This window comes from Barbatula barbatula (assembly GCF_947034865.1).
Source record: "Barbatula barbatula genome assembly, chromosome: 2".
Lineage (NCBI taxonomy): Eukaryota > Metazoa > Chordata > Actinopteri > Cypriniformes > Nemacheilidae > Barbatula > Barbatula barbatula.
This window is the reverse complement of record NC_136767.1, coordinates 24,468,435-24,496,055: the sequence shown is the minus strand read 5'-3', so window position 1 is coordinate 24,496,055 and position 27,621 is coordinate 24,468,435. Positions and strand designations below refer to the sequence as shown.

Genomic DNA, 27,621 nt, shown 5'->3' with positions numbered 1-27,621 from the left:
AACTCATTTGCTATGCATTCGGTGAAATAACTGCATGTTTTATCATTTTACAGAGTTGGCGGATATCTTATATTCATATTACTGCCCGGACAAAATGCTGCTTTAAATGGTGTCAACATAGTAATCAGTAAACACAATGTGCTAATATATTTCACACATTTTTGCCAAATATAGTTTCTGTTGTCCGTGCCGCTAAAATCCATGCAAAGGTTGACTGCACAGATTTGTTTGGAACTATTGAGCGCTCCATGAATCACGTGACCTCACGGTGACGAGATCGAGTGTCGTAACTCACTAGTTAGTTATTCTAGTTATTCTCAACTGTCTTAAAATCAGCAGACAAGAAACCTTAATACTTATTAGGAGAGGCCACAACCCTTATGTTCTCAAACTGTTTCATTGTAAATGCTTCCTTTGTCCCCCCCCAAAAAAATACTTATAATATTAAACTTAGAATTTAAATCAAACCAAAAACATAAACAGTTATACAGTGCATAACATCAATTCTTTTGGTTTGTGGTCCTACTATTCTGATGTTTGATTGCATAAAATCTATGATACATTTCTATATTTCATATAACTGCCACAATATCTGCTCCATCATAGGTCCCCCAGTTTGAGAACCAGTGTTCGAAAATATCTCCTAGGGACTTGGATGTAGATTTGTTTTGTTGAATAACAACCCAGAACACCTTACTTGTAATTTACTTGGCAATCTCTACTGAAGTCCATCCCTGTACAGTAAGTCATCTGATGTCAATATGTGTGTTTGGGTATTTAGATGAATCAATTTGTATTTCGGTCCTGACAGATTTTGTCCCCCAGAACTTGTTTGTTTAGAATCGCTTCCTCCATTCAGTTTTCTTTAATGTATAAGAAAATAGTCTTGTAATTTGTGTGATAGTGTTCCTCCTCTCTGTAGAAGTTCCTCTAGAGGAAACATGATCCAGGTACAGCAGATCCAGATGTACCGAGCTTGTTGTTTAAAACCACCAGGCCATTTTACTCCCTGCCTTGAATGATGTGACCATTGATGTAAATAATTGAGGTGAGGCTTCCAATATTGTATTACAACTGGGGTTTCTATTAAAAGTGCTATACATTTTTTGCTGCATGATATTGTATATTTGAGAGACAAAAGAACATGGCTCTCTCATACTACAGAAAGCTACTTTTAAATCACACATGTTCATCTTCTTTCACCTCCACGTTTTGGGAGAATTTAAGAATTGTTTCACTTTGCTTTGTTACTTGATAATTGTTTATGTCATGACATGAATTAGCATGAATACTTCTATATATGTTTACTGCAAATATGAAGGGAAATAGACACAGCACTTAAAGTGACAGTTTTGAGCTGTTCCAAATCTTTACAAACGATTTGCTCTGATGAACACAGAGAAAGATATTTGGAAGGATGCTTATAATCGAACAGCCTCCATTGACTAACCTAGTTATTAAAATTTCCCCAAAACTGTTTGCTTTCCCACATTCTTCAAAACAGCTTCTTTTGTGTTCAGAACAAATCGTGTATAAAGCAAATGTTCCTTCTATGGTAGTCAATGGTGGCCACGAACTGTTTGGTTATGAGCATTCTTCCAGAAATCTTTCTCAATGTTCATCAGAACAAAGAAAAGATATACAGATTTGGAACAGCTTGAGGGTGAGAGAAAAAAGGACTTCATTTAGTTTCTTTAGAGACTCTTTACTGTGCATGTGGCCTTGTGGTTGTAGATAACGTGCTCAGTAATGCTGTCAGCGGCTGGAGGAATGGGGAGAAAAATGGTTGCTTCCTTTTTTGGTGTGCAGGAAATCGATACGTTACCAGTAAGGGGGCGAGAGACAGAGAATGAGGTGTGGTGAACAAAGCCGAAGTTTTACATAGTCGGAGTCTGCTACACAGCAAAACTATCCCTCCAAAAGATAAAGAGCCACAGGATTACCCTTTTCAGTTCCCGCCTCTCTTGTTTAGTTTGCGTTGTGTGTGAATGAGTCTGCGCTGGATGCCTGCGCTCTGTTTCCTATCAACGCAGAGCGAGAGCAGATGGAAGGCTGAAAGAAGGAGGGGATAATAAGAGACAAAGAGGAGGAGACTTCAGCTGGCTTTCGTGGTCTCTAGTTAGAAAAAGGAGTGTCTGGATTACCCACTAGACCTACACACTGCTGTGTCACCAAGGGACGTTTACGGTAAGAATCCTAGGTGTATGAGTTAGGGGTTCAGCTGGAGGTCAAGGGTCAGAGACGGGGAATCCAGAGTTTGACGTTGAAAGCGCAGGAAGTGAGAAAGTGGGCGTGAGCTTAAAATGAGAGGTTAAAGGAGGGAGTTTTGTGTTTGTTCATAGCCTGAGGGGGAGATTTTGTTTTAGTTCCTTTCTGTAGTGTGTGTCTCAGAACACCAAGAAAGTTTGTGTTCTGTTGGACTTTACAACTTTTCTGCACATCCAAAATTCAACACAAAGTGTTTTTATCACTGGGTAAGATCTGTTTTTTTAGTTCACAACATAAGCCACTGCTGTTTGTATACTAGCACATTTGAATAGTGTGTGTTTTTAATTCTTGATGATTTAGCTTAGTATGAATGAGTATTTGGAGCCCTATTAGTCATTCATTTTATGAAATGGTCTGCAGTGAGAGGTTTATACATCACCTCTGACAGCTTTAAGAGGTTTGGCATCAGTCTGTGTATATATCAGATATACAATATTAGACTGTCACCAAGTGTGTTAAAAGAAAAATTACTGCATCTGCCAAATGTATTACACGACTGTTCTCAGCGATACACACATGACCAAATATTATGCTACTTTGTCAGATCTTTATGTCATGAGAAAGCTCAATGAAAGATCGGTGAATGTCTGGTAATATCTGCCTTCCGCAAAGATGAGATTAAGTTAAGTTTGCTAGCAAGTCTCCATATTACTATTGCTCATATTTATGGTTACTTGAAGATACTGTAAGCTGTCACTGAAGGAGATCAGACCCTCATACAGAGTTCACACAGAGTTAGAGGTCAGAAGGTTTATATAGAGATCATAGAAGGTTTTCTCCTTTGAACAGCAACTGCTGCTGGATTCTTTTATGTTGTGTTCTGGTTGATTTATTCCAGTTACCTTGTAAATAAGTTGTGCCAGTTTAGAAAAATTAGAAAAATCATTTAGAATACTTAGCCTGTTTTGCCCAGGCACACATTTGAAAAACATGGTTTGGCCTTGACATCTTTTTTTTATGAAAGAATGACAGGACATTGTGGATAAGAGCGAGGAACGGGACCATAAGCAAGGACTTTAAGTGATAGTTCACCCATTGAAGACACCCATGTCTTCATTTACTTACCCCTTTGGAAAATATGTTTTTGGAAGCATGTAGTTAACCGGCACCCATTGACGGCACCCATTGGTTTTGTGTCCATACAATAGAATTAAATGGTTACTGGCTCTGTTTGCTTACCAAATTTCCTCAGAATATCTTATTTGTGTTCTGTGGGAGAAAGTCATTCAGGCTTGAAATGACAAGAGGATGAGTAAATGATGACAGAATATTCATTTTGGGGTGAACTCGACATTGTCTGTGCACGCACCAATTGACCTTCTGACATCGTCACGTTTTTAGATGAAATGTAATGTTTTAGAAATTCTTATAGTTTTTACAGATCAGCTTATAGTTTTTTGACAAAAGGTCGTGGAACTTTGCAGGGATAGTTCAGCAAAAAACAAATCTGTCATCATTTGTTTGTCCTTATGTCGTTCAAACCCTCTATATGAGTCTTATTTGGAACACAAAAGAAGATATTTTGGGAAATGTCTCTGTGGTTTTGTGTCAATACCATGGAAGGTCAGTGTTTGGTTACAAACATTCTTTAAAATATTTATATTTTTAATATATAAATGTGCTATATATATATATATGAACAGTTTGGTTCCAAAATGAGCTATCTATGTTTTTAAAGGGGTCATAAGGCGCGAATATGTGTTTTTCTGTGTCTTTGGTGTGTTATAAATTGCCCGTGCATGTTTTAGATACATAAAATGGCACACTGCATTACATCTAAAACAAATGATAAAATTAGTGTTTGCCATGTCATATGAACCGTTTTACATGTAACTTGCTTTTTATAATGTTATCATGTATTTATTGTGTTAGTTATGAGTATTTTTGTTGTTATTGCGGCTTAAATCAAAACAAACCAACGGCAGTTTGATTGATAATTGGAATTTACGATAAAAAACTCATTTTGGAACCAAATTCTTATTATATATAAATATATAATATATAAATATATTTTTAAAACATTTTTAAATATATAATAAACATATTTACATGTATATATTGTATATATTTATATTTATATATATATATATTTTTTTTTTTTCAAAGTCATACAGGTTTGAATGGCAAAATTATTTATCTTCTTTAAATGTAGTTCTGGGGATAAACAGTTTTGGGAAAGTTTGCTTGACTCCATCTCCTTTGAGAGAAGTCTGCGTGTTCTCAGTCTGTGACTGAAGTGTGACCCTGAGTTCCACCGGTGGTCCATATAACTGCATTGTCAAATACAGCAGATAAATAATGCAGAGACAACAAACAGCAGGCTCTGTCTGATCAGATATGATTATCTCTCTGACAGCCTGTTATTGTTAACTGATAAATATTTTAAAGCTCATTAGACATGACATGCCTTTATCTGGTAAAGTGAGAAGCCAACAGTCTGTGCTTCTTTTGCTGTACCTGGACGTGGCTGAATTATTCAGCCCTTATCTGCTCTACTCTTAAACATTTTCCATTCAATCGTGATTTATTCACTGGATGCCTTTACTTGACCACGTGCAGACACAAATGAGGATGAACACATTGTGAACAGTAAATAAATAACAAGGAAGTTTAATAATTGTACTTTTTAAGCTCATGGTTGAAATAGCAGAACAAACAGACAAAGCAAAAAGAAGTATCCCAGTTCCTAAAGTCCTAAAACAGAATGACTTTTCTACTACTACTGAAAGGGATAGTTCACCCAAACATGTAAATTCTGTCATCATTTGCTCACCCTCTTGTTATTTTAAACCTGTATGACTTTCTATCATCTACAGAACACAGAAGAAGATATTTTGAAAAATGTTGGTAACCGAACAACTGTGGTACCCATTGACGTACATTAGTTTTATGTCCATACTATAAAAGTGAACGGGTACTGCATTCAAAGAAACTCATACAGGTTTGAAATGACAAGTTGAGTAAATAATGATAGATTTTTTCTTTGTGCCCATGCTGTCATAGCCATTTATTATTGAATGAATAAACAGGTGGAAAAATATCAAGAATTTCATAAAGAATTGGAGGTTGGTCTTGCACAGACAAACACCAATCAGGTTTTCTTAAGAAAATGTTAAAACCTGGTTAAACATACAATTTAATTGTTATTTTTAATAAGCTTTGGAAAACATTGTGAATTTTGTGATAGATTCACTGGCTTTCTCCGTCAGAGATACGCAGTAGAGACATTTTCAAAGCCCATAACTCTGTCTGGGACATCCTACCGTATGTTTCAATGCGTGTTATATTTTACAATATAAGTCACGAGTAGGCCTATGTCACATCTATAGTTCAGCTTCAGAGCCCCGAACCAAAAACCGGAGAGCTCCAGAGTTACCCGCTGTTCTTCCCATGATGGCCATCTCTGACTAATTCAGCATGTTTTCTCCACACCCTGAGGAAAGCTGAGGAGATGATGAAATCACAATGCAACAGGGAAACACTTCACATTCTCTTACTTTCGCTGGGAAAAAGCGTTCGTCTACGAATCCACAACCAGACGATCTTGAGAAGTTTCTGCATTAATCCTGAGCGACTGCTTTTGTTTAGTTTGGAAAACACAGTTAAAGTCATTCCTCCACTAACCGTTTAATCTGTAAACTACAGTGACCCCTGTTTGTTTCAGCATGAGTTGTCTTGTGTGTCATCCAGTTTAATAATTATAAAGCAGCGGGTCTGTCTGTTCTCTGTGGATGAGTTTTGGATGGTTTACATGTATTAGGGACACTTTCCTAAACACAGATTAAATTGAAAGTCACGACCGTAGAAAACTCACTTCCTGAGCTTTAAGCTCCTCTCCTGTTATCTTGTTTATGACATGATGTTAGCAAATTTGGAAAAACATTTTGTGCACCGTTTTCTAAATGGATTTAGATTCAACGTTCAGTCGCATTTCCAGATGGTTCCTATTTAGGCACTTGCTGCATTTTTGAAGAATCCTTCTGCAAGTCTAAGCATGTTTCAGATTCTCCTGAGGTGCATGCCGAAAGCTGAAGCATTCAAGACTGGAGATTTAAAGCACAAATTGAAGTCATGTTTCAGTATGGAGATGTTTGTAGGTACACTGTGTGCATGTTCGTTGTTTTGCAGTATTGTGTTGTACTTTCTTTGAGCTTTCCCACATCACGTCTAGGGTTTTTCGCAAGCACTTCCACGTATTGTGCAAGTTGTCAGCGATTAATCAACATCTAAATGTTTTTCTTATTTGTTCCTGTAGCTCAGTTTGTAGAGCAAAGGATTCCCAGGAATCACACCGATACTGAATGTACTCTACGTTTAGGATCGCTTGACAAAAATATTTTGATGTGCTCACTATTAATCTGAAATGTGGAAAAATATACATAAAGAATGAGTAAGTGATGCTTAGTAGGGAAAACTACAATGTAGTCAAAAATCCTTTCCTACATTCTTTAAAATATCATCTTTTTTGTTCAACAGAACAAAGGCATTTATACAGTTTTGTTTCAATTGTGAGTAAGTAAAGAAACTATTTTCATTTTTGGGTGAACAGTTTCTATAACTTGACTAGTAGTGTATGGCTTGAAAGCCCTGTAAGTTGTTTTGGATAAAAGCATCGGCAAAATACATAACTGTAAATTTACCAGACTGTACATACGGTGCTGGATTTGTGTCTGATAAATTATTTATTCAGGGTTCATTATTGTGGTCCATATGTAAGACAATTTCCAGTAAATCCTTTTGTAAAACTTGTAAAACCACCAGAGTTTCAATTTTTTCATGTTATTTTAGTTATTTTTAAACATTGGGAGGTTAGTGGGAGTAGCACATGCGGACATCATGATGTCTTTTCCATTAGCTTCCTTCCTCATTTTCTTTACAGCCTATTTCTGAGTTCCCCTTTATCTGTATTGTGACACCTTTACAGTTATAGTAAGTTTTAAAAATACTGCCTGGAGATAATCTGAAGTGCTCTGTAATGGAACAACAGCGAGCATGTCAGCTCACACACACAGGCATCCTGAGATGTCCTAAAACGTAAAACCGCATTTCACTTTTGCGCAAACACTTTTCCTTTCATGGGAAGGCAAAGAAAATCATTCAAAAAGTTGTTTGGCTTTGTGTCAAGAGGAAAGGTTTAAAACAAACGGGCACACAATAGTCGCTCTCAAAACTCTTGCACACACATGCCAGTCATTTAACTTTTTTTTCAACTCTGTGTTTTTATTGTTTTGTTATAGAACCATTGAAATACTACAGAATTTAAACCTGTACAATTCACAATATGAGTCATTTCACTTTTAGACTGTAGACAATGTTTGTGAAAACGCCAGGAATTGTTTTTTCCACCGGAGAGAGGAAGGTCAGAGTATTGAGTTAGAAATGATGTATAGATAATGGAATAACAGCAACGGTTACATGAGCACCTGATGCTTTTATTCTGCAATCTGATGGTGTTCTTCTGGTAATAAACCAATTATAATAAAATGCTTTGCTCTTTTTGTGCCACAAAACTTTTCTTGGAAATGTTCATTTAAATATATTTTCTCCAACTTTTCTAAGAATAAACGTGATAAAACTAGATAATAATACTATTATATATTACAAACAACACAAATACACAATTTTGTCTAGTGTTCCATTGAAGGGCGCTATATAAATTTTTCTTTGTGTATTTTCTGTAAATGATGTCATTGTTTTAGGAAATAATTTTTTCAGAATATGTGGTGATGGTGTCACTAAACCTTTCTTAGCATTCTTGTTTTCAAGCATGCACTTCAAACGATTTGGGTTTCTATATAAATGTTGTGTGGTTCGTTCTTGAGAAAATTGTCCCCCCATGTGTTTCTGTGGTTGGATTTGATGTTTTTTCCCAACTGCTATCTCTGCTTGTTTATTCAGTGACCCTCTTTTTTCTTTATTAGACTCGCTTGCTAGCATCATGCTGTACCTGTTACCTGCAATGCTATTTACAATACAGTATTGTTGTGGGTTAAATATCCCAGTTTACATTTCATAGTTAAACTTACTGTAAGTAGGTCATGTATACTGGTCTGTAAGAGTTTAAGTGTGTACTCTTGGTTTTCTAAATGACTAGTTTTTTTTCCTGTGGTGTAGAAAGCTTAAGCCAGCTGTGGTTGCAGTGGAAATCTGCTCTTCCAGCGTGTCTCACGCATGCTCCTGATGCATTGTGTCCTTTTAAAACACATTCTTAAATGCAGACATATGGTTACTATAATTAACTTCTGCGCTGAAGTCATTCTGGAATTCAGTCCAATGGGTGGTTTCATAAGTGATGTTTCCTGAACCCATATGTGTGTTTGTTTGCATTAAAGGTGTGGTACAGTTGCATAATTCAAAATTGTTTTGTTTATGCTTTTTGCAGTTCCTTTTGGGACATTTTGAAGTGTGTCAGCAGCACAATAATGATGGATGAAGCAGTTCACGAGTTCTCATGAATATGTAATGTTTTAATTTTTCCAGAGAAAAATGATGAGCAATCTGTAAGAAGGAAATAAAGAAGCCATGTCCTTCTTTGGCCTAGACTGGACCCGGAGGAAAGAGAAAGGTAGATATCCAGCACGCAGCTCGACGTCATAGTTTCATGCCACTCAGATGCGTCAAACCGCAGGAGTCTGATGTCATTCAACTCAGAGATGCTGTCTTCCTCTTTTTCCTCTGTAATTTTCACTTTAATTCAAAGGGTTTTTTCTCACATTTTCTACACGCAAGCTTGCTCCTGGGCTACACATTTAACCCCAATCCAAACCAAACAAGTCTTAAAACGTATCACATGAACTATGAAATAATAAAAAAAAACAGGCCTTGGAGACACATAAGGACCACTTGCCTCCAAAGGGCTTTTCAATTAGGCATATTTTAATATTAACATTATGAAAGCATATAGGATATTGTTTGTCAAGATTTTATTACACTCCTCTTTATATTTGTTTCTAGAGGTGGAGAGGAAAATCAGAGCAAATGACAGAGAATATAACTCTTCTTTCATGTATGATGTGAGTATCATCCACTCAATACGCATACAGTCATGGTAGATTACAACAGTATTCAATCATCATTAAAGGGATAGTTCACCCAAAAATGAAAATTCTGTCATGAATTACTGGCCCTCATCTTTATAAATTTCTTTGTTCTGTTGAACAAAAAGAAAGAAACTTGGATGAACGTTTGCAACTGAGATTTCTGGGGCATCATAGTAGAAAGAACGATTGTATTTTCTTTGTTCTGTTGAACACAAAATAATATTTTTTAAAGAATTTAGAAATACAAACCGTTCCGGGTCACCTTTGACAACCATTTTAACGGTAGTAATTCATGGCAGAACTATCCCTTCAACCCATTGATTATTATCTCTCTTTCATTCCTTTAAAAAGACGAATGCCATCAAGACCTCCAAATACAACCTTATCACCTTTCTTCCTCTCAACCTGTTTGAGCAGTTCCAGAGGATCGCCAACGCTTACTTCCTCTTCCTGCTCATCCTACAGGTGCTTTTTTCAATTTATGTATCAATGTGTTCATTGACCCACTTTTATATTAATTTGGGGGTTTGTCTGGTTTGGGGAGTTAAATTCTTTGGGAAAGTGGTTTCCTCATTTTATTTTATGATAAGTCCTGCATTTCTCAAGAGATTGTGACCAAAACATGACCCTGACGTCCTTTATCGCACGGCATTCTCATGCGTGTTGCTTAATGCTGACACAATAATAAATGTCTCATGACTGCAGTTATTTACTTGAATCGACAAACATTAACGTTAACTCTGTTTAAATGATATGGACTATATACTGTGTGTATGTTGTAGGTTATTCCTGCTATATCTTCTCTGTCCTGGTTCACCACGGTTGTACCTCTGGTGTTAGTATTGTCGGTGACTGCAGCCAAAGATGCCATTGATGATATTGTAAGTACACACACTCACATTCATGTGATCAGACCCAAACTGAAGGTCTCTATTCATTCTGTCTATTCATTTCTTTTTTTGGTCTCAAACTAACTAAAAACAGCATGATCTCATTTGAATTGACTGTTTATCCCAACTGGCTGATTATTAAGGCTTTCCAGCTACTATACTTGCTTTAAAACTGAAGCATGAAACATGTTATTGTTCAATGTTATTGCTTATTTTTGCTGTCCGGCTGTGATTGATAAGAACTGATATCAGAATCTGGTGGTTCCTCAGTATGGCTATGCACGCGTCTGATTTAAATGCCCTTTACTTTGGTACGCAAGTGTCACTTTAAATGTCAAGATAACTTTTCTCCGAGCAGAAACTTGTAAAGGTTGAGGCTTGGGTTTGTTCAGTGGCGGACTGGAAAATATGATACAGGGGAGCTACCTCACCCTCAGCAGGAGCACAATAGTCCTTATGTTCCTGAAACGAAGGGAGTGAAACACCCGCCCCCCCTCCCCCCCAGCTCCACCACCTCATCTCTGCGCCTCCTCTGTTCTCTCTCTACCTCCCTCTGTTAAACAGGGATGAGCGTGTTTCTGAACACAGCAGATTCGGGCATTTAAAGACAGAAAAAGCTTTTCTTCTCTGCCTTAACATTGACATAGCATACAAACTATATTTAAGCATACACCGTCAGATCAAAACTTTAATAAGATGAGAAACATTTGTCTGGGTAGTGTGCGGTATACAACAGAGCAGACTGAAATTTAGGAGACTGTTGTTTAACATTTTTATTCTTGTTGCATAAGGCAATGCACTTACAAATAAAAAGACAGTCTTCAGTTCAAACAATGTGTTTATAGTAATGTAATATTTCATTCTGGACATATTTTTCTCCTCTAATTTCTTGGCAGAATCGGCACAGAAGTGACAGGCAGGTAAATAACCGAAAGGTGAACGTGCTCATCAATGGAAAGTGAGTGACTATCAGGTTTATTTTTTATAACTCTTTTTACAATTTGCATTGTTGCAAAGCAGCTGTACAGAAAACATTGTGAAACTAGCAGAAATACATATTAATTGTATTATTATACATAAATAATAATAATGGATATAGATTTAGATTGTAATATAAGTGAGTGGGGTTCAGTATAGGATATAATCAAGCCAGATATTTGGTTTTGGTTTATGTTTATTACACAAGAGGGATTGGATGTTTTAGAGAAGTCTGTTCATTCTGTGGCGTCTGGGCAGCTGGTTTTTATTTTAAATCTACGGCACTTGAGTTGGAAGAGGTAGAACTTCCACATGAAACGGGTGAAAAGTGGTTTCATAAATCAGGCTACACTAACTCAAGCTCAAGCTAAACAATTTATAAATATATATTTTTAGTTTGGTCTATCTAATGCACATGCATGTTCTAGAGCAGAAATAAAAGATTCTCTTAAACTGTTTCTGGTATCAAATGTTTGGATTTCACTAATAATAAACAAAACAAACTCATCGGTCTCAACAGGACACAGCTGCAGACGCATAGAAAGGTTCTTCCTGTTGTTCTGACCTATGTTAATGTGTCATCATCGTAGTAACAACAAAACCAAGCCGACCCACAAAAATATGGAGATTCGTAAAATATTCGAATTTATGAAGTGTATTGGATGGAAAATGATCATCTGCATTGCATCAGAATCATTTAAAGCATATGATAGACACACCCTTTCAAAATTCACTCTCTCCCCCTTCCCTCAAAGGCTGATGAGCGAGAAATGGATGAATGTGCAAGTGGGAGACATCATCAAGTTAGAAAACAACCAGTTTGTCACAGTAAGACACTTCAAGAACCATATATAATGTATACAGCCTTGGGAAAAAATTAAGAGACCATTTCAAATTATTTTCACATTTTCCTGAAATAACTATTCATAAGTATGTGTTTAAGTAAAATGATATTTTTTGTTTCATTCTGTGAACTACTAAACAATATTTATCCCAAATTTTCCAATAAAAATATTATTTCAATTTGCAGATACTCTGTATTTTCTCAGACCTCAAATACGGCAAAGAGTTCATGTTCACTTTTAAGCAAAAGAACAGTAATATTTGTACATGCATTTAAGAAAAGCTCAAAAGATTATTTTCTTATGTGACAACCTGTATTTTTATCACAGTTTTTCCTGTAAAAAACTTTAAAATATTTCTGATGTGAGTATGATCTCTGTTTGCTTTTTTCGTAGGCTGATCTACTTCTGATGTCCAGCAGTGAACCTCTCAACTTGGTGTACATTGAGACTGCAGAGCTGGATGGGTAAGTGAGGGAGAGCGATAAAGATAGTGTTGTTATTTTTAAGCTGTATTGAATAAATGGTATGGTCACACTTCAGTCTCTATATTAAAAAACATTAACCACGACTTTCCCCCCAATAAACTCTTAATGCGTTGCTTATTAATAGTTAGTGAGGTAGTTGAAAGGTTTAAGTATTGGGTAGGATTAGGGATGTAGAATATGGTCATGCAGAATATGTGCTTTATAAGTACTAATAAACAGCCAATATGCCAATAATATGCATGCTAATAACAACTGGTTAATAGTGAGAATTGCTCCCTATACTATGAAGTGTTACCCATTGTATTCATGAAGATGCAATACTTTGTGATACTAGTTGTGCTTTGTGCTTAACCTGCCAGAGATGGTTAGCCAGTCTCCCATCCTGCCAAAGTTTGTTCGATTGGTCTTGATTTGGTTTTAGAAGGATTTGACTACTTGTTTGGTTGAAAAAACAGCCGTATGGTGACCGACTAGACCCACTTAAAGGAATAGTTCACCTTCAAAATGGAAATTCTGTTGTCATTTTAAACATGTTTAATTTTCTTTCTTCTGCAAAACACAAAAGGTGGTGGTCTTCAAAAATCTTCTTGTAAAAAATTCATTTTGAAGGTGAACTATCCCTTTAACACCATAGTCTGGCATCAAACTGTTGTTTTGTTGTTCAGCTGGGTTATCTACATGACACGATGTATATTTGATGTCTACGTTGCTTTTCCTCACAGTGAAACAAATCTGAAGGTGAAACAGTCTCTGACTGTGACAGGAGACATGGGTGACAATCTGGAGGCTTTGGCTGCATTCAATGGTGAGTGAAAAAAGTACTCGATAGATCCAAATTTTGGCTCTTGATGTTACACTGAATGTCTTACAATGTGGCGCTGCTGCATAAACCCACAAACATCTGCACACAATCCTCTACCTATAAACTCATAAGTAGCCTAATACTTTATATTACACTTACTTTATGTTACCTGAGGTTTGATTTTGTTAAAAATTGACAGATCCTGGACTGGAATGTCCACAAGAAATGCTGATTAAATGAAAACTTGGAATGGTCTCTTCATTTTCTCATGGCTGTATTTTCTCTTTGCGGATTGCACGGAGAGAAAAAAACAGAACTTAAAAGTCTCAATTTTCTTTTAAACAGCAATATGAAATAAAAAGTAAAACAAGACTTGCTTGAGTCCTGTGATCAAGACTGTGATGTGTTCTTCTCTAGAAGTTCAGATCAAGTCTTAACAATGTCTCAGACTGTGCTACTATTTCCCAGGACACAAAAGTCTGTGATTTAAAGTCACAAATTATAATCAATGCAACATTTCACACCAGTTCTTTCGAATTATTTATCTGTAGTCTCTCCTCGTGAATTTTATTTGCATCTTAGAGAAAGTGCATAATTGTGAGCTATCACAGAGCAATTTCTGAGCAATATTTTCTCTGTGTCTTGCTTTAGGGGAGGTGTGTTGTGAACCTCCTAACAACCGTCTGGATCGCTTTACGGGCACACTGACATGTGGCACACAGAAGCACTCTTTAGACAATGAACGGATTCTGTTGAGGGGCTGTACCATCAGAAACACAGACTGGTGCTTTGGTCTGGTGCTGTTTGCAGGTAATATCATTGACATATATGAAAGAGCATGTCCTATGAATCTTTATGTGCTTTTTTATTGTATAAGATTTATATGCAGATTTTTTGATCTTGGAAAACTCTTGGTTTCTGAATATAGATTTTCTAGTAATGCTTCGCTCATGATCAAAACATTCACATGAATTGTTTTGGAATGGCTTTTTGTTATTGCTATTTAAAAATATATATTTTCTTTATCGTCAACTGGAAACATTATGGAACAGTAGTTGGAACTGGTTAGCAGGTGTGGGAACCCTGTCTTTATTCTTTTGATCTGTTTAATATGCTCAGTGGCTGTTGACTGTGTAATTCCTTCAGGTCCGGAGACCAAGCTGATGCAAAACTGCGGGAAAACCACATTTAAAAGAACCAGTATTGACCGACTCATGAATGTGCTGGTTCTCTTTGTAAGTTTTAGCCCCAAAACCCTCGTCTAAACAAGATGTCTTCTAATTAATAATGGTTTTGTTTACAAATATGTGTTTGTTTTCTGTAGATTTTTGGCCTTCTGGCGCTGATGTGCATCATTCTGGCTGTGGGTAATGCCATCTGGGAATACAAAGAGGGGTCAAAGTTCAACGTCTTTCTTTCAAGGGATCAAAACACAGCGTTTTCGGCCTTCCTCACATTCTGGTCTTACATAATAATCCTCAACACTGTGGTGCCCATCTCACTTTATGTCAGGTATGATGTGTATTTGTTATATTTTGTGTTGTACATAAGTGACAAATTAAAATAGCATTTGCAGTAGAACCGTATTAATGAAGGTTCCAGTGAAAAAACGTTAGTGATCATTATTTACTCGAGTTGTTCCACATCTGTATAAATTCCTTTGTTCTGATGAACACAGAGAAAGATATTTGGACGAATGCTTGTAACAAAATGGTTCTTGACCACCATTTACTACTATAGTTGGAAAAATGACAATGGTAGTCAAAAGCCAAAACTGTTTGCTTTCCTGCATTCTTCAAATATATACTTTTCTGTGTTCAACAAAACAAAGACATTTTATAAATCAAAAGTTCCTACTATGGTAGTCAAAACGCCTATTTCACAAAATGGCGACAGAGACTGAGAGTAGGGGAAAACTTTTTCCAGCCGCACTGCTGCAATAGCCGTTCATTAATTAATTAATTAATTAATTAATTCATTCATTCATTCATTCATCTTGTTTTCACAGGCATTCATTTTATTTATCAAAAACAACATGGTTTACTGGGAGATGTGAAAATAAGGAAAACAAACATTACAAAAACATTGTTTTTTGAGCGATTTATTTATTGTCAAGTTCTGATATACAGTATGTTAGACAAATCAGCATAAAGGGAGGGAACTTCTGGTCTCCGCAAATGTTCTGTGTAGTGAACGGAGCTAGAGCATTGACTGGACAAGCGTTTACCCTACTTCCGGTTTGTACATGTCACGCTGTGAAATAGGTCTATTGTGGCCAAAACTGTTTGGTTACGAGCACTCTTCCAACTATCTTTCTCTGTGTTCATCAAAACCGAGTAAATGATGACAGAATTTTCTTTTTGGGTGAACTGTTCCTTTAACATCACTGCTGTAGAGAAACCTGTCATAGTTTTATAGAAACACATATCTGCCTTACACCGTGTCTACACAAAATACATGAGAAAAGCAATAGAAGCCATTATAATTTCTAATTTTGTCCACACTGGTTGCGGCGCGATGCGACAAACCCATTAAGAACAAGCAGGTTTTCATGTCGCATCCAGTGGAGACACGGCATTAAAGTCCAGATTTGAAGAACCTTTACTTATTTTTTGTGTTTTTTCTAGTTTTCTCATGATTTGCTTTGTGGTTGATTGCAGTATGGAGGTGATTCGTTTAGGAAACAGCTACTACATCAACCGGGACAGAAACATGTATCACGCTCGATCGGACACACCAGCTGAAGCTCGAACCACAACCCTCAACGAAGAGCTCGGTCAGATCAAATACATCTTCTCAGACAAGACCGGCACCCTCACGCAGAACATCATGACCTTCAACAAATGCTCTATTAATGGGAAATGTTATGGTAAGAACAAATCCTGCACCCCTTTTATAAGAAAGCTAATACTGATGTGCAGAGACGGGAAACACCCCTGGAGTGATCCAACAGAGAAATGTGATTATTCTGCCCTTTAGGAGATGTGATCGATCACCACAGTGGACAGAGGCTGGAGATCACAGAGGCAAGAAACAACTTGACGAAATGTAATGTTTTTTGTGAAGTCTGCTGTGTTAATGAGTGAATTTTGGAACAGGAAATGACACCGGTGGATTTCTCCTTCAACCGGCTGGCGGACTCAAAGTTCCTCTTTTATGATCACAGTCTGGTGGAGGCTGTGAAGTTGGAGTTTCCAGAGGTTCACACGTTCTTCAGATTGCTTGCTCTTTGTCACACCGTCATGGCTGAGGAGAAAAAGGAGGGTGAGTGATTGTGTGTACATCTTGCGTATGATGTGCATTAAAATAGATATAATGGATAGAAAGATTTAAAAATGTATGTTTAGTCAAGATTGTGTTCATCTATAATTGTGACTTAGATGAATCTCAAACCGCATTTATTGAGTGATCAATAATAGCAGATTTGATCTGTCTCTCTGCAGGTGATCTGGTGTACCAGGCTCAGTCTCCCGATGAGGGCGCTCTGGTCACAGCCACACGTAATTTTGGATTTGTGTTTCGCTCACGGAGCCCTGAGACGGTGACAATAGAAGAGATGGGGATTCAGAGGAGCTACGAGTTGCTGGCTATCCTGGACTTCAACAATGTACGCAAGAGGATGTCTGTGATAGGTACCTGCACTGCCATTGGCCGAGCCCGTTAAGTGATTAAGGAGCCTCTTAAAAGACTTTTCTCATCCGTGTGTTTATCTCTCAGTTCGTAATCCTGAGGGCAAGCTGACTCTGTACTGTAAAGGAGCGGACACCATCATATATGAGAGACTGGATCCTTCCTGCAGTAAACTGATGAAGGCCACCACAGAGCACCTTAATGTAAGTGAACAATAGAGGGCGCTAGTGATGCTACAAGATACCACAAAATATGCAAATTATATGAGTTTTACTCATCCACATTCCCTTCGGTCAATGCCAAGAGCCTTTTCTCTATGACTGTATAATGTCTACGTCTCTATGTGATAAATACACTTGATTTTCACTTAATTTAACTATGGGTAACTATGCAGGATGATTTCATGTGGAAAACCGTAAATCGTCAAAAATGTTTAACAGACTGTCGCACATTTCTTTATATTATTATTTATTATTATTCATTTTATTTAAACTTCTTACTGTGTTTGATCTTTTTCATTCTCTTCCTGTAGGAGTTTGCCGGGGAGGGGTTGAGAACTCTTGTTCTTGCCTATAAGGATCTGGATGAAGAATATTTTTCTGAATGGAAACAGCACCACCACGAGGCCAGTGTAGCGCTAGAGGACAGGGAAGACAAACTTGACCAACTATACGAAGAGATAGAGAAAGACATGCTGGTATACACGCACACGCAAACACATATACACACACATAGACATATTGTTGCTGTCAGAGTGAAAGCTCTTGTCTCCAATACTGACACTTCACAGCAAATAAAAAAACTAAATTTTTTCAATTATTACATGCCTTTTGTTACACGTCTTTGAATTACATTTTATTGGGTAAATATTTGCAAATCCCACAGACAAACATGAAGAGTGACTGGTAAAAGATGAATGAATGATGAAAAAATAAGGTTATGAGGATGCAGGCCGATATTCAGTGTGTCTTTCTGAATTTGTCCAGGATTATTATTTGACCAATACATTTTATAATATCATATTACCAAGTGAAAGAGTTCTCATTTAGTAATAGTTTGCCTTCTGGATCTTTCGTGTAGTTGATAGGGGCCACAGCCGTAGAAGATAAACTCCAGGATGGTGTTGCTCACACTATTGAGCAGCTGGCCAAAGCAGAAATCAAGATCTGGGTGCTTACTGGAGACAAACAAGGTACTTTTGAACAGTGTTTCATATCGCCTTACCCATTGTTTTTTTAGAAGACCTGAATTTAAGTTTTTTCTTATCTGAAACTTAATTTCACAAGTTAAATTACTGCAAGAAACTATAGAATGAATAATGCTATGAAGATATTCACAACAATGTCCCTTTGACAGCCGAAAAACCTTCGTTCAAATTAAATGATTTAGTTATATATCATAGCGCACAATGTACGAATGCAAATCTAGATTTATAAAGAAATCGATGATCACATTTTTCTTCCCGTTTCTGTAACAGAGACAGCGGAGAACATAGGCTATTCCTGTAATCTACTGCGGGAGGAAATGAATGAGGTGTTTATCGTTGCAGCTAAATCACCTGAGGAGGTCAGACAGGAGCTGAGGTAATTTACCTGTCATACATGATAATACATGAAACATTATAAGAACTGTATCACAGTAAACAGTCTTTTCTGTTTCTACAGAATTTCAGTTTGTATGTATAGCTCATGTACAACCTGACTCTTTTGCACAGGGATGCCCGGCTAAAGATGTGCCCCAATACAGAACAAGACAAATTCCTCATTCCCGAAACTATACTGGGTAACACACCTAAAGTGGTGGAGGATGAACATGCGAATGGAGAATATGGATTGGTGATAAATGGGCACAGCCTGGTGAGAAACACAGCCTCTCTCTCTTTTTCCCTTCTGTTTCATGTCCTTATATAAACTTGCCATTGGCTCTAACACGGGTGTGGCTGCCCAGAGGGGAGACGTCAAATTTAGTGATGTAATTGTCTGGAGTGTGTGTTGATTTTAGGCGTTTGCTCTGGAGAGCAGCATGGACCTGGAGTTTTTGCGGACGGCGAGCATGTGTAAGACTGTTATCTGCTGTCGGGTGACTCCTCTGCAGAAAGCTCAGGTCGTGGAGCTGGTTAAGAAATATAAGAAAGCGGTCACTCTAGCTATAGGAGATGGAGCCAATGATGTTAGCATGATTAAAGGTATTAATACATCGGCATATACAATGTGTAAAGTAACACACTCCGTTCTGATGCTTCTCCGTCTCTGTCTCTCTCTGCAGCGGCTCACATTGGTGTGGGCATCAGCGGTCAGGAGGGGATGCAGGCCGTGCTGTCTAGTGATTTCTCCTTCGCTCAGTTTCGTTTCCTGCAGCGCCTCCTGCTGGTACATGGCCGCTGGTCGTACCTGCGCATGTGCAAGTTTCTGCGTTACTTCTTCTATAAGAACTTCACCTTTACGTTTGTGCACTTCTGGTACGCATTTTTCTGCGGCTTCTCTGCTCAGGTAAATCGTTTTTTCATGCACTGCGATTTTCATTTGTGCAGAATTCATATCTATAAGTAGACATTTACTTTATTTCTGTTGTACTTCTTTTTCTAGACAGTATATGATGAAGGCTTCATCACTATATATAATTTGGTTTACACTGCCCTGCCTGTTCTGGGATTGAGTCTGTTCGACCAGGTAGAGTGTGTGTGTGTGTGTGTGTGTGTGTGTGTGTGTGTGTATACAATAATGAAAATGTATACCCATATAGTGGTATTAAACATATTAAATAAAAAAACCAAGAATTTACATGAAAGCTTCTAAAAATAAAAGCTAATTGAAAATATGAATAAAACGAAATTTAAACTAATAAAAAAACGAAATAATTTTGGTAGACAAATAACAAAGTCACTTATAGATTTGTGTGTATGTTTCCTCAGGATGTGAACGCGGGCTGGAGTCTTGAGTTTCCTCAGCTTTATGTACCGGGACAATTGAGTATGTACTTCAGTAAGCGTGCTTTCATGATGTGTGCACTTCACAGCTGTTACAGCTCTGTGGTGCTGTTCTTCGTGCCTTACGCCGCCTTGTATGACACGACAAGAAGTGACGGAAGAGATGGTGCAGATTATCAGTCATTCGCCCTCATAACTCAGACCTGCCTCACTGTCACTGTCTGTGTGCAGGTCAGTTTATATCAAATGTGTGCGCATAATACATAATGTTTTTGTTTTCATCTCATTTCTTTCAACCTTTTTCAGCTGAGCCTGGACCTTTCATACTGGACTGTTGTGAATCATCTTTTTGTGTGGGGTAGTTTGGGAATGTTTTTCATTTTGACCTTCACGATGTATACAGATGGGCTTTTCCGTTTACATCCGCCATCTTTTGCGTTCATAGGTAAGAAGGACCCGTGTCATTCGCCTGTGTGACAAATTTACTCAAAATATTAATATTGTCAACCACATCATTTGTTTAAAAAAAAAGTTTTTTATTGTTACAGGAACTGCCCGCAATTGTCTAAACCAGTCCAGTGTGTGGCTAACTGTTGCATTGACGGCAGTACTTTGTGTTCTGCCTGTGTTTGTGTACCGCTATCTCTGCTGTCAGATCTCTCCAACCATCAATGACAAGGTATAACATCATATATATTTATCAGATTACAAGCACATATCATTTATTTGAATATAAGAGAATTGTGTGTAAATGTCAATCTGTTCATCCATCTTTTTTTTTTTAAATGGTAAAATTTACTCCAATCCTTGCATATTCCAAATATTCATTTTAATGTAATTTATTGTTTTGATGTTTAAAAACGAGTTTGTAGAATGAGAGTCTGTGTACTCACAGATGCCTAAACAAGTAATACATTTATAAAATATACCTTGGATGTTGAATACAGGTGAGGTTTAAAGTCCATCAAACGAAGGAACCTGCTCCCCGTCCGCGCCGCACTAAGCTCGTCCGCAGGAGCACGCGACGGTCCGGTTACGCTTTCTCTCATGCTCAAGGTTACGGTGACCTGGTGACCTCTCGCAGGTTTCTGCGCCGGCCTGCACAACGTTCCACAGGATTCACTCCCACAGGACGTTCTCCCGGGTTCAAGCCCACAGGTCGGTCTGCAGGGTACAGTCCAGCTGGGCGAGAACAGAACCCAAAACAAAAAGTAGAACCCACATCACTGCAGATGTTCCGTGTGGTTAATGACTCTTTTTGATGCTGGAATGCAGGGAGCTTTTGAACCAAAGTTAAGACCAACACCTTAAACGTTGTTTACATGGTTTGAACCCCTGGGGACAGTTTCACAGCTGCTGTGTCATGTGGATTTGTATATAGAAGTATACAAACACACTAAGAACAAGGGATTTAATTAGCAAATGCTCGAAAAGTTATTGGGGACTCACACAGCCCCTTCTGTCTGTCAGGAATTGAAAATGCTGTTATCATTGACCGTGAGAATTACATTGAATCTTTGCTGTTATCATGACAGTGAAACGGCAAACATACTGGACTGGAGGAGAAAAACAAATAGAAGAGCACAATGATGTCGTAGAGGGGAAGGTAAAACAGTGAAAGGTGTTATATCGATTGTTCGGTTCAAAAACAGTTTTCTTTTCCTGCTCCAGGTACTATTTTCGTGAACTATCTAACAAAGGTATTGACTTTTTTTAACATAAAATTTGCCCCAGAGCTTTAATTTGAATCAAGTGTTCTTGCACCGTTATTTAGTTTTCCATGACCCTTGCCCAGCCTCTCTCTTACCATTCAAATGTAACCGGCATCTATACAAAAGCCTTTAATTCACTACTTAAAAGTTACTGTAAACAGCCTTCAGAAAATGACCTTTTGCTGCTTTGAGTTTGTTTACGTAGTAGATCCACCCCCTTTATTAAAAATAATATTTTAATGACATCACCTGGACATACTGTTTATGACCGACGTAAGTATGGAAGTATTAAATACCTATTAGTGCCTTGAACATGGCTGAGAAATAAATGTTATTATTAAAGGATTGTACTTTTCTTACAGTTTTATATGATTCTGGGATACATATTGTAATAATTTATTATGCAAATATATATTTTCAATGCAATACAAATCCTTTTTTAGTATAGTCTATTCCTACTACAATTTTGCAAACCAAAGATCATTTGTACAAATAAAAGACTTTTTTACTGTTATAGTATGGACTTGGTCTGTTTAGTTATACACAACTGTAAATCCTGTGAATAGGTTTATGTTGCTTATTCTTATTTTATGCATATAGGTTGCTACACACTTTTATTCTAAAAACAAGATGATTTTTTTTGCTAAAACTGGAAGGTAGATTGATAACAGACTCAAAGTATAGTGGTTAAAATATGTGACATCATTACAGTATTATTAAATTATATTATCAAACCAGGTGACATTCATTGAAACAACACATTTTTACATACGTATAGTATAGGAAATATGGAAATACATAACGTTTTACTTATTGTTTTCCATATATACAAAACGTGTATTTTAAATGGCTAAAATAGAACTTGCATGCTCAATACGATCAAAATGATTATAAGCCTGAACATTTTAGTCAAATTTAATGTCACCGCTTGTGGTTTCTCTGCTAGTGACTGGTACCTGACTGACTACTTGTACTAAAATAATAATGAGGATGTAAAGTTAAACTAGCTTGAGGTAAGGTCTGGAATTGGTAGATTTTTTTATATTTTATAAACATAAAATGCCTTAATACTTTTAGCGCCACTGCATTCCCTGTCAAAAGCTATACGTGTGAATTTAGGTGCCAATTTTCAAGAGTAGCCTGAAAACGCACAGTCCCTGTAAAGGCAGCCATTCTCAGACGAAACAATGCAGAAATGCATCTCTGTAAAAATCCAAAGTACTGTAGGCCCACTGTTTGACTTTACTAAATGAACAAAGAACTGCCCTGCAGGGACCCACCACGCAACCCAACACCCCTCCCACCCACCCACACTGTTAACCCACAGTATACACGAGCTAGTCGAACCGGGCCCTCAAGACGACGTGTTTTGTGATCCAGAATCACCCCAATAACGCAAAAGTCAGCATTATGTGATACACCGGAGAAGAGACCTTGCGAAACGGAGGCGAGCCCGCATCGCTCGGAGATGCGCTTCATCCTGGCGTCGAGCCGCTTGTGTCGACCCTGAAGCGCTGAATCTGTCGACTAGAGAAATCAAACGGCGCAACTTGACTTTGCGATTTCAGTGGGACATTTCTGAGACGCCATATATCGTCAGCGTGAGTAAAAGAGAGTCTTTGTTTGATATTTTTAGGGTGAATGTGGTTACCGCGGGTGGGTTTGTGAACGGGCGTTGATGTAACGCTGCCCGCTGGCAGATCTTACATCATCGCTGATTCCGATTTAAGACAAACTTGGTATTTATGTAAAGGAATTACATGTTATAACATCAATGCGTGTATCTATTGCAAAACGCGTATTCCAGGTACGATGGCCATTTAATTCTAGGGACGTGCACCGTTATCCTCGAGCCTACTCCGTGTTTATGTGCTACGGATTTGTGTATCGTCATTTTTAACAGACTATTCAATAGTTTTACCCGTCATGCGTGTTTGATATTAAGTATATCTGTAATGTATAAATATATTGTGTTTGGCAACCAGCTGTGCGCAAGCTGTCCACGCTTCGTGTTTTGGTGCAGATTTGACATTATGATTTATTTGTGTTTCATCTTAACGTATCGCGTGTAATTGTCTGTCCGCGTGGATTAAAACGACAAGATAAACATATTATGCGTGTCTGTTGTGTCATGGCATCGCATTCTCTGTGGGCGAGTTTGGGCCTTGTGTTTGCGCATATTGAGCAGAGCGCACCAGCGGTTCATCGCATCATCTTTATCGTATATTATTGACGGGCGAAATGAATCCAAAACGACAGGCTCACGGGTGCACGTTCATCGAAATCATTGGACATATTGTATCAATAAGCACGGCACAGATGTTAGTATGTATCACGGCAGTGATTTAAAAGGTTAAAGCGACACCTCGTTCCAAAACAGAGAAACGCCGATTTGTTTTCCTGTTACATAAGTGAAGGTCTACATTTCTGGGAGAGCTTTCAATTAAAACTCGTTTTCAAGACCATGTAGGCCTATAATGACTTCGGGTAAAATGTTAAATAAGAATAGAATTAGAATTCGAACATCGTTCTGTATAATTGTCTGTTTTCAGGTTGACTCGGTTCAAGCACGTTACAGTTTCGCTCATAGCTGTACCTTTGTGGGCATAATTTCATTAGAAATACCACAGGTGTATGGCTGATGGATGAGTGCTATTATAGTGATGTCTGGTCTTAGGGATGTTAGTTGTCTGTGGTCAGATCATAATGTTTTGACCTTGACATTTACCTTCGTAACTAATATGCTTTGACTGTACATACATGAAGTGTAAGAAACAGAATAAAAAAGTCTTACAATTTATTTATTCAAAGTAGTACATACAGAAAGTAACATTAGTATATTATACTCATCATGGAGGCCAGTAATCTGTTTCCAAATGATGCTTTATACCGAGATATTTAGGCTTTTGCTTTCGTGGCTTTTCTCTAATAAAAAGCTTTTTTCCTAGTAGCACAAACTTCGACAAATTATTATTATTCTATTGGTTAATTGAATTGTAAATAACCGCTTAATCTTCACAATAGTTGGAAGTCAGAGAGACAAAACTGTACTTTTTAATTTTTAATTTATGTTCATAAACATCACCTCATCTGGTTTCTGTGTTTCACAGCGTCTAAAATACACGCTGTCAGTGTGCAGCTGAGACCCAGGGCTGTAGACCATAGGGCTTGTCATGACCTTTAGTTATGTAACACTGGAAAAAGTGAGAGAGAAGGCATTGCTCCCTTAACCGGCCTCCCTTAATATCTGAAATAGTCTACAAAAAAGGAAATGTTCAAAGCCTTTCTTTATTTCATATGCTCGCCTTGTGTTCCCCTCTGTTAAATCATATTGCATACGGTCTTATAAAATAAAATCGTGGTTTAGGTATTTGGCGTCAGTCATCATGTTATCTTGTGATCATCTTTATTGACCTCAAACCTTACATGACACATTTTTTCTTATCCTTGTTTTCATTATTTAAAAATAATAAATATTGAGAGCTCTTGTTCCTATTCATTTTTAATGCTTAAAGGGACAGTTCACCCACAAATTCTGTCGTAATTGTATATTATTAAGAACCTGTTTGGATTACGCCTTGTCTTGCTTGTTTATAGGCTACACTTGACAGTTTGTTTAGTGACATTCTTCCAAATATTTCTGTGTTCAGCAGAACAAAGACATTTATACAGGGTTGGAGTAAATGATGACAGAATTTTCTTTTTTGGGTGAACTATCCCCTTAAGAAATATAGTCAGCCAGGACAGACAGCCAATCTTCACTAGTGTTTTATTGCGATAGAAAACTGTTGGTGAGATTAAAGATATAACTGGAGTATTTCTGCTGCGGCTGTGACTGCCCATGACTCAGGATGGTGTGACTGATGGACTCATTGCTAGAAATAGCTGTCTTAGACAGATTGGTAAATTTATGTCCGATTTAAAATAAGTTTCAGGGTTTTTCCTGAAGTGTCTATTTTAAACGACTATCTTTCAACAAAAAAGTTTGAATCTGTACTTTATGTATTTTATCAGGATTAGTGTGACTGTCACCTCTCACACATCAGAGAAGATATTTTAATCTTCTGTATTTTTTAAATACTTAAAACGTTGGAGAGATTTAAAAGGAACCTTTCTTGGTCCTTTGACTTTACAATGTAACAACTATCTGTGACAAACAAACACGTGCACAGGCTTATTTAAGGCCGATTCATACTTCTGCGTTGTAGGTAGTGTGTATTCTTAAGAATTTGGTATTCTTAGAGGCTACGGCGTAAATCAGATGCAGAAGTATAGATCAGCCTTAAGGATGATGTAATGTGCTTTACTGTTCATGGAGATTATTTTAGGTCATTGTTATGCTGTACACATCCTGTTACTGTCTGTCTCTGCCCACCCAGAACTCCAACATTACGTCACTGGCTCACAACTCTTTCCTCCAAGATTTTCCCTGGTCTGTAATAAGGTCAATCTACACCACCCACCCCTCCCTCTCATCTCTCTCTCTCTCTCTCTCTCTTCCTCTCTCTCTCTCTCTCTCTCTCTCTCTCTCTCTCTCTCTCTCTCCTCTCTCTCTCTCTCGCTCTCTCTCTCTCTCTCATCTCTCTCTCTCTCTCTCTCTCTCTCTCTCTCTCTCTCTCTCCTCTCTCTCTCTCTCTCTCTCTCTCTCTCTCTCTCTCTCTCTCTCTCTCTATCTCTCTATCTCTCTATCTCTCTATCTCTCTATCTCTCTATCTCTCTATCTCTCTATCTCTCTATCTCTCTATCTCTCTATCTCTCTCTCTCTATCTCTCTATCTCTCTATCTCTCTATCTCTCTATCTCTCTATCTCTCTATCTCTCTATCTCTCTCTCTCTCTCTCTCTCTCTCTCTCTCTCTCTCTCTCTCTCTCTCTCTCTCTCTCTCTAACTGTAGAGTACTTGACTCTGTTTACATAGACTGCAGAGAGGAAAAGCACAAGACTTGTGCATTAAATCACAACATCTTGTGGTACATTCTGCGCCTCTAAAGTCATGGACATTTGTCACCCTGTACAATAATGTATTAATCATTTATAATTGAAACGATGTGAACAGATTAATGTGGGGTCAATCTTTGTCAAACCAGACTTGCAATTGTTTGCTATTTTTATCACCTTTATCACTATTTTCTTATTAAAAAGTCATTGAAACATTAATGGGCAAGTTCATCCCAAAATCTAATTTGTGTGTGTTTTTTTACTCACCCACATGACGTTAAACATGTTTTGAGACCTCCCGATATTTAGGTGACATCAGAGAGATTTCCAGGTCTACTCATAGACATCATGGGTATAGTTGTGGTCAAGGTCCAGAAAATTAGTAAAGATATTGTTAAATTGGTCCATCCGCTCATAGTGGCACAATTGAATTTTATTGCAGCGATGACAATTCTTTGTGAGAACAATACTTTATGTGCGAAAGCAAACAAAAATTATGATTTAAATCGATATATTCTCCTCTGGCTTGTCAGTCTATGGTGCATATTCACTACAGCACACAAGAGCACTTTGACGCATGTGCATTCTGTTGGACAAAAAAGACATTTTGCCAAGATCAGCTAATAATACAGCTTGTGTCTGCTTGTAAACCCTGAGTTGTGGTTCCACATTGTCCGTCAGAACGCCGGCGTCTGCCCCCACAGAATGCACATGGGTCAAAGTAAACGCGCACCATAGACTGAAAAGCCAGAGTGGAATATATCGATTAAAGTAGTTATTGTGGTTTGCTTTCGCACATGAAGTATTGTTGTCGCTTCAGACAAATTCAACTGAGCCACTATGACCGGATGGACCAATTTAACGATATCTTTAGTACTTTTCAGTTCATACTGAATAATTAAGTATGAATGATAAATTGTTTCATATATTAAGGACATCTGTACTTGCATAAATAAGAAACAAAATTGGATATTAAATGTAATATTAAATAAAATTTAAAGTAAATTTATTTGATATCAAAATATAAACTCTCCTCTAAATCTATGTCAAAGTTATATGAGCCCCACCTATTCATACAAGCATACAAGCAGATGTCTCACATGAAGACA

The 27,621-nt window shown here is 37.6% G+C and overlaps 1 protein-coding gene across 2 annotated transcripts; it reads left to right on the top strand.

The window, feature by feature from the left end:
- Nucleotides 1-1,910: 1,910 nt before the first annotated feature.
- On the top strand, nt 1,911-21,691 carry atp8b5a (ATPase phospholipid transporting 8B5a). 2 transcript variants are annotated; one of them, XM_079487307.1, is made up of 28 exons: nt 1,911-2,187; nt 8,749-8,833; nt 9,223-9,281; nt 9,660-9,773; nt 10,091-10,189; nt 11,095-11,156; nt 11,932-12,004; nt 12,415-12,485; nt 13,229-13,311; nt 13,960-14,118; nt 14,455-14,543; nt 14,633-14,820; nt 15,969-16,177; nt 16,288-16,334; nt 16,407-16,572; nt 16,752-16,940; nt 17,026-17,141; nt 17,471-17,635; nt 18,019-18,130; nt 18,416-18,521; nt 18,653-18,794; nt 18,940-19,123; nt 19,204-19,427; nt 19,524-19,607; nt 19,850-20,095; nt 20,171-20,309; nt 20,413-20,543; nt 20,812-21,691. In XM_079487307.1, the coding sequence occupies exons 2-28, from the start codon at nt 8,791-8,793 to the stop codon at nt 21,124-21,126; spliced, it is 3,615 nt and encodes a 1,204-aa protein (XP_079343433.1). In that variant the 5' UTR covers nt 1,911-2,187; nt 8,749-8,790; the 3' UTR covers nt 21,127-21,691. The 2 variants fall into 2 exon arrangements, with proteins under 2 accessions (XP_079343433.1, XP_079343432.1); XM_079487306.1 differs by having other exon boundaries at nt 2,175-2,474.
- Nucleotides 21,692-27,621: the final 5,930 nt, after the last annotated feature.

Coding starts and splice junctions, on each gene's coding strand:
- atp8b5a (XM_079487307.1), top strand. CDS start 8,791: ATGTCCTTCTTTGGCCTAGACTGGACCCGGAGGAAAGAGAAAG. Junction 19,428..19,523: donor TCTGCGGCTTCTCTGCTCAG/GTAAATCGTTTT, acceptor TTCTTTTTCTAG/ACAGTATATGATGAAGGCTT. Junction 20,096..20,170: donor CTGTCACTGTCTGTGTGCAG/GTCAGTTTATAT, acceptor AACCTTTTTCAG/CTGAGCCTGGACCTTTCATA.